The 11754-nt window shown below is 39.4% G+C and overlaps 1 protein-coding gene across 1 annotated transcript; it reads right to left on the bottom strand.

The window, feature by feature from the left end:
• Positions 1-1116: 1116 nt before the first annotated feature.
• Positions 1117-11336, bottom strand: LOC123967424 (serine protease 27-like). Its single transcript, XM_046043520.1, has 6 exons — positions 11282-11336; positions 9051-9071; positions 7703-7865; positions 3346-3611; positions 2205-2344; positions 1117-2028 (listed from the first exon to the last, which is right to left on the bottom strand). Exons 1-6 carry the CDS (start codon positions 11334-11336, stop codon positions 1735-1737), a joined length of 939 nt encoding a protein of 312 aa, XP_045899476.1. The 3' UTR covers positions 1117-1734.
• Positions 11337-11754: the final 418 nt, after the last annotated feature.

Genomic DNA, 11754 nt, shown 5'->3' with positions numbered 1-11754 from the left:
CATCTTAGATCGACCAATTCAAGTCTATATCATACATTTAGAGTTTTACATCAATACAATATCACAACACATTTGTTAATTCATTTAAAAGGAAAAAGATTACCTCTACACCGCAACAGATCGGAGCTGTTCCCTAACAAGTCAGTATAAAAGGGTGTAATTAAAAGGTACTCACCTCTGTTTTCTGCTGCAGAAAAGATCTTCTGTCTCCCACCGCAACCACCAAAGTTCAGAAGGGTTTAATGAAAATATTGTTAATAGAAAAAAAGAACCCGCTTGATTCCAACTGAAGCTTTTATTGTTGAGGCGGGAAGCACAACACAGGAAATACAGTCTCTTTAAATTCTCTCAACACATCACGCAGTCTTACATAGTCTCATGTTTTGTAGGTGGAATCAATGGGCCCCTCTGGTAACATATAAAAAGAGGGCTTCATGGAGGTGAAGGGTATGAAAGGAGTCTTATATAACACACAATAAAACAGTATCAATATCAAACATAACACCTGTACAATACGATCCAGTTACACAGCCCTGCAATTCATCCTACCTGTCGCATTGAACAACAACATATTGAAAGGTGTAACCTCATTGTGTAAATTCATAATTTGAATGTTCTGCGTATATCCTCTCCTTAAAAAGTAAATCACAGTTGCAGGTGCTCAGTGCAAAACCTGAAGGCATTAATAATTACAGTACTGAATTAATTACAGATTAAAAAAGAGAAAAATGTCTTCACATCTCAACGTTCAAGTTTATAAACTTCTGATATTCACAGTCAGTTCAAATGTTTAATATTTGAGGTTGTTAATACAGAAAATTCAGACTTACAGAAATAAATCAGGTAAAAACAGAAGAAAGACTTTTACTGTCTTTAATGGACGGTGATGGGAGAATGGAGTACTTGTTGATAAATTCAAAACTTTTTAAAAACAGCTTTATCAAAATGATTTGTTAGAATTTAATTTAAATGAAGTGTAAAAAGATGATCAATAAATAAATCAATTTCATTTTGTTTTTAAATAATGAATTACTAATTGAATTTAAAAATAGAATTTTAAAAAGGCTTTTAAATTTAACTTACTGATGTGTCAGCCAAACATATTACAACCTTACAATTAATTTGTTAAATAACATTAATTTTAACATGCTTACAGATATTTCTGTTTATCAATTAATAATAAAAATAGTCCAATCAAAAGTATAACTAGGCATCTTATTAAGGTTCAATGTGTACGTTTTAGTGGCACCTAGTGGTGAGGGCTCCAAATTGTAACCAATGGCTCAATGTGCATTCACTTGCTCCTCAGACAAAATAAGTACTTAATAATAAATAAATGTATTAATTCTAATGGCAATTGTAAATTTAGCAGTAAAAAACAAACTCTGTACTTTTCCTCCCTGAGGTTGAACATCATTTCAATTTAATTTCTAAATCCAACAACAAAAAAACAGAAAACTGTCAACATATCCTTTAAAATCTTTATACAATGTAGACTACCACTTGCAAAGTTTTTATTATTTTTCTTAAATATTTGTTAACTGTTCTGGATACTTCTTTATGTCCAATGTACTCTTTATTCCTCCTTTTTGCAATAAAGATTTAAACTGAATAAAAAATCAGATTTTTCCAACACCACATGAATCAGTCACCACACCCCGCTCCCTTTTCAAGCGAGCAGGAGAAGCTGCGGTGGCCAGACACTGAGCCTTTAAGTGACATCAACTAGACGTCCTATGAAAGGACAAAGAGGGAGAAGGGAACAGGTAAGATGGACAGCAGCAGAGGAGACGAGAAGGAAACCAGGTGAGCGGATGAAGTTGTTTCAGAGGTTGAACCGTTGCCCGTGAAGACGACGAAGCCCGGCTGGTTGGTGGTAATCTGGCTGTTGATCCAGGACTGAAACTGGGACACTCGGGCGTAGACTGTTGGGAAGTTGGCCAGAGCACAGGGTTCTCCAAAATTCACCACTCCACCCTGGACCCAGATAGAGCCGGTTTTACTCACCAACGGGCCGCCTGAATCCCCCTGTAGAGGTCAGACAGGTCGGTTCTATCACCAGCAAATGGACTTGACATGCAGATTTCAATTTAGCCCCAAGGTATCGTGGGAATAACGGTGATCCAGACGGGATAAAAACAATAGACAGCGTTATTGATTAGTGCAGCTTTTAACATTGATGGAGGAGTGTTTTGCAGACTCACGTAGCAGGAGTCCTTTCCTCCTTGTTTGAAACCGGCACACATCATGTTGCTTGTGATTAAACCGTAGGCCGCGTTACAATCACGGTTGGACACAACGGGAACGCTCACCTGCTGCAGATGCCGTGGGTAAGGAAGTGAAACTGAAAAAGAAAAGAGACCTTAATGTTGAGTGTGCCTGGATTTTTCTTTTTGTCAACTGAGCCTTAGAGCTCCTTTGTTGTCCAGAAACTATTAAACCAATCAGTGAGCCTCACTGCTGCATTGGGTCACATGTTCCTTCATCACCATGAACACTGTACACACACTGTAGTTTATTCTGACTCAGCCCCACACACACCGCCCTGCTGCCCCAAACACTCGCTACAGCACCACATGTGGATTCATCCGCCGCTGAAAATAGTCCCCAACAAAGTCTGAATGAATGGACTTTACAACGTTGAGTCTGTTTCATGGCTTATTCTGATTGGTCGTTTAAACTGAGTCGTCAGCTCTCTTTGGGCTCTGAAGCTTAAACTCACCAACATTTAGATTTCACCACAATTCTCTCACAATTGTTAACTTCGGTCTGGAACATCTGAAAATCACTGTACATCGTAAAGGCAGCGGTGGGATGTATTTTAAGTACTGTAAGACAGTTTTTAGATACTTACGTATTTTCATTTTGTGATACTTTATACTAATACATCTAAGAGGCAAATATTTTTATATAGGTAGAGTTCTGGCTGTCTGTAATGTTGAGGGATGGATCTAAATACTACAATACCCATAAGCCTCGGCTGCAGAATGGGATGGAGAAGAAGCCACTCCGAGTTATGAGTTAGAATCTGATCAAAACACTGTCCAAACATTTTAGGCAGGTTTGGAAAAATGCTGTAAAGTGAGAATGCTTTCAAAAATAGAAATGTTAATAGATTATTTTTTATCAATGAACAAAATGCAAAGTGAATGAACAGAAGAAGAAAAGCAATCTTACTTTACAGCATTTTTTTCACACCGATTCTAAACTTTTGCGCGGCACTGCAAATGTGTGGTGTCCTGAGGTGCAGTTGTTTGTAAAACCCAACAATAAAAACTATTATTCCATACAATCATTCACAAATAACAGTAGTCTACATTTAAAAATGACAGAACCAATTCTCACCGTCACTTTGGGTGTTCCCCCATCCGGTGACCCAGCAGGTCGTCCCGTTGTTAAAGACACTGCCGTCCGCCGCCAGACACACGGGTCTGATGTAGTCGGTGAAGGTAACAGGTGAGGACAGCTGCAGCAAGGCTATGTCGTTATTTAATGTTTTGTTATTATAGTTCGGATTTACAATGATCTGGGACACAGTCCGGGACACCTGGTTTAAATTTGGTAAGTCTTGGGAGTCACGGCCGAGGTAAACGACGAGACTGGGTGTGGGCCTGAGGAAACAGAGAAGAAAATAGGTTTACATATTCTACTCTACTCTGTTAATAATGGTTAATAAAATAAATCACCATGACGAACAAGGATGGGACCCTGCTGACCTCAACTGGGGAGGTAATTGGGCGGTGGAAGGAACACTTTGAGGATCTCCTAAATCCGACTCTCCTCTTTAGTAGAGGCAGAGCTCGAGGCTGATGGGGGATTCTCGTCAATTTCCCTGGTGGAGGTCACTGAGGTAGTCAAACAACTCCACAGTGGCAAAGCCCCAGGGACTGATGAGATCCGCCCAGAAATGCTAAAACCTTTGGGTGTGGAGGGGCTGTCTTGGATGACATGTCTCTTTAACATTGCGTGGAAGTCGGGTACAGTGCCCAAGGAGTGGCAAACTGGGGTGGTGGTTCCCCTGTTCAAAAAGGGGGACCAGAGAGTGTGTGCCAATTACAGGGGTATCACACTTCTCAGCCTCCCCGGTAAAGTCTATTCCAGGGTGCTGGAACGGAGGGTTTGGCCGATTGTCGAACCTCAGATTGAAGAGGAATAATGCGGTTTTTGTCCCGGTCATGGAACAACTGACCAGCTCTTTACTCTCACAAGGATCTTGGAGTGGGCTTGGGTGTATGCCTATCCAGTCTACATGTGCTTTGTAGATCTGGAGAAGGCGTATGACCGGGTCCCCCGGGAGATATGGACAGGATATCGAGGCGTAGTTGTGGCGAGGAGGGGCTGTGGTTCGGGGGGCTTGGGATCTCGTCACTGCTTTTTGCGGATGATGTGGTCCTGATGGCATCATCGGTCCGTGACCTTCAGCTCTCACTGGATCGGTTCGCAGCCGAGTGCGAAGCGGTTGGGATGAGGATTAGCACCTCTGAATCTGTGGCCATGGTTCTCAGCAGGAAACCGGTGGAGTGCCAACTCCAGGTAGGGAATGAGTCCTTACCCCAAGTGAAGGAGTTCAAGTACCTCGGGGTCTTGTTCACGAGTGAGGGGAGACTGGAGCAGGAGATTGGCCGGAGAATCAGAGCAGCGGGGGCGGTAATGCACTCGCTTTACCGCACCGTTGTGGCAAAAAGAGAGCTGAACCGTAAGGCAAAGCTCTCGATCTACCGGTCGATTTTCGCTCCTACCCTCACCTATGAAGGCTGGGTCATGACCGAAATAACGAGATCGCGCGTACAAGCGGCCGAAATGGGTTTCCTCAGGCGGGTGGCTGGTGTCTCCCTTAGAGATAGGGTGAGAAGCCCGGCCATCTGCGAGGAGCTCAGAGTAGAGCTGCTGCTCCTTTGCGTTGAAAGGAGCCAGTTGAGGTGGTTTGGGCATCTGGTAAGGATGCCTTCCAGGCACGTCCAGCTGGGAGGAGGCCTCAGGGAAGACCCAGGACTAGGTGGAGAGATTATCTCTCGCCTCAGGATCCCCCAGTCAGAGCTGGTTAACGTGGCTCGGGAAGCGATGAAGATGGATGGATGGATGGATGGACCATGACGAACATTTTCTCTATTTAGATTTTTATTCATCAGTTTTATTAGAGTTCATTGTAATGTACGGAGTACATATAATGTCATTATAACATTTTTTTTTCAAAAGTTTTAAATAAACTTTTGAAAAAGTGCATTTTACTATATAAAGAACCATGTAATGACAAATAATCAGAAAATAATAGTAATGTTTTACTATAAAATGTTATTTTCCAATAAATACACATTATAATATAATAATGTAAGAATGTAATTTGGTGCTAAGTATAGGGGTATAATAGAGGAAAAAACTGCTAAATTCAAACACAAGTAAATATGAGTTCTTTATGAGTAATTTATTAGTGGACAGCCCCTTGAGATGCAGCATCTCGTTTTCAAGAGGGTCCAAAAACATAAATACATAATACAAGCACAAAACAAGACTAGTACACAAGTAATGCACAGAACAAATACACAGAAATATTATAGTTCATACAGCTTGTAGTTAATATAATAATTACATCACATTCAGTGAATTAAACAAGGTCAGTTCACTTTACAACACGGCACAATAAGAACCAATGACAACATAATAAAGTCAATGCCGGGTAGTACCAGATGGGTAGATTATTATTTATTTTTATTACTATTTATCGATAGACAGCACATAGTCAAACAAAGTGGACATACTTTCCAGGATCAGTAACATGTACACAGTGAATTAAGATGGTTAAATAGAGATAATGGATGATGATGGATCTCAAAGAAAGAGGGAGATTGTTTCAATCACAGGGTGCCTTATAATGAGAGTCTTTAGCAGCAGTGAATAATCTGGGTACAGTGAAAACAAGATGTTGCATATCTCTACGAGGATATGAAGAACTACAAGGAACCAAGAGATCTTTAAGATACGGAGGACATTTAAAGTAGGCACATTTAAAAATAAATTTAAACCAGTGAACCCTTTCTTGATTTAAGCTGCAGCCAATAACACAATGATGTGTTAGGATTTGGTTTTGTGCTGTTGTTTTTCCTGTGTTTATTCCGTCTTTCTCTGTTTGTGGTTTTGTGCAGCCTTGTTTATTATTTCGGTTTCGTTAGTTCTCTTAGCATCTGTCTTGTCTTGCATCTTAGTTTTTAGTCCTGTACTTTGGTTTTCTGTCTTAGTTCATAACTTGGTATTTATTCCTTGTTCAATGTTTGTATAATATTGATCTTGTCTGCTCCGCGTTCTGTTTATTATAGTGTTAGTCTGTTTCTGGTTTGATTGTAGTTAAATTGGAAGATTTAGTTTTCTGTCTACCTTGTGCTGATTTGTCTACCGTGTTTGGTGATTTATTATTTGGCCGTGTTTAGTCTTGTGTGCTTGTTTCCTGTCATGTTTAGTTTGTCTTTCAGTGTTCAGTTGTTTCTGCATTTTGGTCTGGTCCTGTCTGTTCCCCTCATTTGGTTTCACCTGCTTGCCTGTGTTTGTGCCTAATTAGCTCCTGATGTGATCCACCTGTTTTATGTTCCCGCCCTGCTTAGTACCTGGTGTTTAAAAGTTTGCTTGTGCTGTTCAGTTTTTGTGACGTCCTTGTCAATGCTGAATGTTCTGCCCTGTACCTGGGGTCCTGGTTTACCTTGCTCTTGTTTGGATCTCAGTCCTGGTTTTTGGTTTTGGCTGGATATTCATGTCCTTTGGATTACTCTTTTATTTGGAATGTTGCTTTGTGCTTTGGAAAGACTGTTGTAGTAAGTTTTGCTGAAAATAAATATTTTTATTGAACTGAATTCTCTGCCTGTGTCTGCGTTTGGGTCCACACCTAAGTCTGCACTCAGCTTCCCATGACATGATGAGTTTAAAAGGACACCTCAAGACAAATCTACACAGAGAATTAAAGACCACATTAAGTGTCGGACGGTAGTGTTCATGTAAATGATAGTAGCGTAGTCAATAATATGCAATATCCAACTGAGAGATTAATCTTTTCCCTTCTTTAAACGTGAAACAATTAACAGGCCGATAGAGTGAGCTTAGACAGCCATATGTCCTTGTTAGGAAGTGAGGTTTAAAGGTAAATTCAGGATCAATCCACGATCCAAGGTATTCAAATGAATCCATGTTCACCGTAGGAGACCCGTCTTCAAAATAAAGATTACAAAGATTACCATTTTACAGTTATTTTAGCTTCAGCTGATCCCACCTGCACTGACTGAGTTAAATACTTTTGATTACGCTAGAAATTTATTGTAATAAATGAATTGGAAACGTTAACACTGGAATGCTGGAAATTATTAGTAAATTAATCTGTAAAAACTAGATGAAAGAATCTTATGAGTTTAGTTTGAATAATGTATTGAATAATTTTACAATTTATGAATCACCTTTGTTTCTTAACATCATCGTTAATTGGTCCCTTCTTTTGCTTCCATATCTCCTATAATATGTAATTATTGTTGAGTTTTTTATTAAAATTATGACCAGGTTCTGTTAAATTCTTATTAAATTTTGCATTATGCACATGACTGTTTTTAAATAAGTGAGGATATTTTAAAGACAAATTTTAATAACCACGTGAAAAGCTAAATTTTGGGATTCATCTCAGAATTTTGATGAATTGTTTTTAAACTCATGTGACTGAATTGAAGATCACCTGTTGAAACAGTGAGCAGCAGTCAGGACCCACTGGTTGGTGATCAGGGAGCCTCCACAGAAAGGACCTCCGCTCCTGTGCAGACTGACCATCCAGGGCCACGACCCTGCAGGAGCATTCGTCCCTCCTACGATCCTGGTGTTGAGCGGCGCAGTGCCACAAACTGGAGGGAAACAGAATTCATGTAATGCTGCAGGCAGGTGCTGTTTTTGTTTTTGTTGCTGTATTGTTTCTTTCTGGGTGGTATTATCTGTCTGGATGCCTGTCGTTTGTGAAATATGTTTCTGATTAAATAAACTAAACGTCCACTGTGTTTGATTTAGTGGCATCCATATGGGGGTAAATCAATGTCAAGATCATTGTAAATGCACAGACTTGGACTCACAAATGTACAATACAATTTGTAAACACAAATAGAAACAAATAGATTTGAAATCCACAAACAAACTCTTCATGATCCACAAATAGAAATCAGTGACTTGTACTTGAAAAACCAAAATGTGAATGAATGGAAAATTATTTGTCTGTGTGTGAGAGTCATATATAATTTGTAGATTGTTTGGCACTTGTTTTCAGAATATGTTAGCTGCTCTTGTTAACTCGAGCGGTCTGTGCAAACCAATTTCTTCTGCAGTCTCTCTTGTACTCAGGGGCAAAAAAATGGCCCAGGAATCTGTCCTCGGTCAGCCCACTCTCCGGGCAAAGCATTTGTCGATGACTCTGGGTCTTTAAAGACCTTTATTTCTGCGTTCTTGAGAATTTTATGCATGAAATGAGCCATTAAAATATATTTTAAAACTAGAAACACCAATGTATGTCTCTGGCTTATTTCTATAAAATGTATTTGAAAAGATATGATCATTTCTATCTGCTCCAAAAACCAACACACAAACTCAAGCTTGTGACTCTATACTTCTTCATCGTGACAGAAACTCGCTCACTTTTTTTAGTGTCCTTAGGTTTTGAGATTCCTTAGAGCCGTCTTGTATGGTAATTTATGGTAGATTTTTGCCAATAGAGGGCACTCTTTACTAATGTAAGGAGCCCTTGACTCCCACAAAGTACACAGCCCACTGGACAAATGTACACTTAGAGCACTAATAGAATTGACGGGGTATCTTTAGGAAGTAGGTTACATTTCCCTTGCAAAATGCACATACACATGAAACACATTACGGTATATTGGGTCAGATGCCAGTGTGTGTTGAATGTGTGGCAGCTGGTGAGCATATGATAAATCTACAATCTTTCCAGACCGCATGGGACAGCGTTAACAGAAAAACATACACAGTGTGTAACAGTGACAGACGGACAGGAAGTAAAAAAGTGCACTGAAACTTTGACTCACCATCTAGCTGTGACTGAGACTCTGAAAACGCAAAACAAACAAAAAAACAACAAGTTTGTATTTACATTTGCTGATATGACTCATTTTATATTAAGTTATATTGTTTAGTACAACAGTAAGTGAACGCATCACCGTTCAAATGCACTTCAGATTTATTAAATTGAACATTGAACCTCGTCTCTGCCTCATCACACTGCAGACGTCCCCTTGACAAGGCATTTAACCCTCAAACTTGCAGGTCAGTCTGTTGTGATGGTGGGCAGAAGTTAAAACTTTCTTTCTTGTGTACGTTTGCAACACTTTATTACTATTTTATGTGAATTACAAAATAATTCTGCATCACATGAAAACAATACATTATATAAAAAGTAAAGAACATATATATGTGCGTGTGCATTCCTTTTTAACATTTCACTTTGATATCAATGGTGTTTTTAATCTTGAATGTGATGTGTGGACAGGCGGGCAGGATCGTACAGCAACATAACTGAATATTTAAATCTCCCGATACGCCGACAGGATCTTTCAGGATCTAATGTTAGTTCATCCAAAAGGTCTTTGAAGTTAGTTAAAGGAGGTATAAAAAGGGGAGAAACATATTTTAAAGGTAAATCATTTGTCTTTAATAAGGTAGTATTCTGATCATTTTCAGGTTCAAAATCTTATTTAGAGTTTGTACCAGAGCAGGTTTACATGGTTTAATATTTTTGTCATACTGCACATTGCTGCAGCTCCTCTTTTCAGCCTGTGTTGAAGGCTTCGTTTTAGCTATGGAGTGATACATCTGGTCTCTAAATGATCTTTGTTGGGAGTTGCACATGCTCAGTTCCTAGTTAAGGACTACTAGCCAATCAGAAGCAGAGAAGGGCGGGTCAGCGAGAAGCCAGTATACAGCTGCGGTTCAGCTGCACATGTTGCCGACCAGCTTGGCAACATGGACTGGAGCGAGAGTTTCAGAGCGGTGAGTTATTAATCTGTAACAAAAGCATCTTTCATCCATAAAGTTTAAACTGAGCTCTGTCTCTACATCACAGGAACAACTTCCCTACTGTGACATCACAGGGATGAAAGGGAAACAGCTGGACTACAAACGAGCTGTTTTCAGGCAGTTCAGAGCAGAGTTATCTGTGGGACATGGGAACTCCCTTTGGGCTTTTTCCCTTTGCAAACCTATTACATGCACAATAAAGGAGAGGGACAAAGGCAAAAAGCACAATACCACCTCTTTAAACAACTGAACTTACTGAAACTTACCAGCTCTGGATCAACTTTAAGCTTGTTCTGCAAGTGGAAGATTACATGCTGGCTTCTCAATCAGAGGAACAAATCATAGGTGGGACCGGTGTATAGATAAAGCTTCAGAAATGTTATTGTGTGGCGAAACTAAATCAGAATCACAGTCTTGCAATAAATATAGAAACTTTATGAGATTAAACAGGCTGCGATGAAGTTCAGAAGACTAAACAGATAGGTCATGACAATGTTTTTTATGGGCTAATTTACCCCCATTATAGTGTACAGAAGTCTTTATTGAGTGACAGATATATTCAGCTGAGGTTGTGCTGATTCTGGGGAAGTTGAAACTTGATTCTGTAAAAAACTTAAACTTTATAAGGCAAAACAAAAAGGTACGCAACAACGGAAAGGTCTCAGAGAGTTCATGCAAACAGCGACTGACAGGAAGGAAGGCATTTATTTCACTCAGCTGCTTCCTGAACTCCTTTACAATCAGCAGTTATTTCACTTTTATGCATCCAGACAAAGTTGTAATTTAGACTAAATGAAGCCAAGTGTTTTGTGCAAAACTATTTTTACTCCACTTCATTTATATGACGACTGTAGTTACTGCTCAATTTGCAGATTTATTTCTTTTTAAACATTCAATGAATAAAGTTGGTTGTTTTGCCATCTATAAAATCCTTTTCCATAAAAATCTGACACAATAACTTTTAGAGAATTTACTCAACCTGGACAAGAATATTCTTACTTTATTTCTCATCCTCTCCTAATTATGATGATTTTCATAAAGTGTATTCATGCATATTTTGATTCAGTGTGACAGGGTCCACCGAGCACTTTGGTTTAGTACATTTTATTGCTGCAATTTAGCAAAAAGTTTAATTTTAATGCAGGATTTCAACTTGCATGTGATATTTTCATGTATATATTTCATTGTCATGACGACCGTCAACATGATTGGTTCAGGTGTGCGCAGTGAGGAGGGTCCTTACCTTGTGTCAGGAGAGTCAGCAGAGTCGCCACACAGATCACTTTGTAGAAAGCCATAACTGAATGTCCATATCATCAGATCTGCACCTGCATAAATAACCTTCTTCTCGTCTCCCTGACTCTCTCTCCCTTCCTGTCTACTTCCAACACAGACACACCTGTTCAATGACACGCCCAACAACTCAACTATCACCTGTTTCACAGCATGTGACACACGACATAGCATCGTCTCAGAGCTCACACTACACTACCACTTACTACCCCGAGTACTGTTACTTAAGTACAACACTGCGGTACTTTACTGGACGATTTCCATTTCATGCTACCTTTAACTTCTACTCTAAATGTACTATTGAAATGTTGCACCTTTTTTATTTAATTCAACACCTGTAGTAAACATCATATGCAGGGAAACGCTAACATTAACTCATTAGAACTATATGTTAAAAGATTTTTTAACATCTCAGCGGGTAAT

Source organism: Micropterus dolomieu, linkage group LG02 (genome assembly GCF_021292245.1).
Source record: "Micropterus dolomieu isolate WLL.071019.BEF.003 ecotype Adirondacks linkage group LG02, ASM2129224v1, whole genome shotgun sequence".
NCBI classification, from domain to species: domain Eukaryota; kingdom Metazoa; phylum Chordata; class Actinopteri; order Centrarchiformes; family Centrarchidae; genus Micropterus; species Micropterus dolomieu.
The sequence above is the reverse complement of the archived record's forward strand: the minus strand, read 5'-3'. Positions and strand labels throughout refer to the sequence as shown.

Bases quoted from the DNA above. Each gene is read 5' to 3' on its own strand.
- LOC123967424 (XM_046043520.1), bottom strand. From the start codon at position 11,336: ATGGCTTTCTACAAAGTGATCTGTGTGGCGACTCTGCTGACTCTCCTG. The intron at 9,072-11,281 runs GTAAGGACCCTC...TTGCGTTTTCAG, and splicing joins GCTGACTCTCCTGACACAAG to AGTCTCAGTCACAGCTAGAT. The intron at 3,612-7,702 runs GTGATCTTCAAT...CTGTTTCCTCAG, and splicing joins GCTGCTCACTGTTTCAACAG to GCCCACACCCAGTCTCGTCG.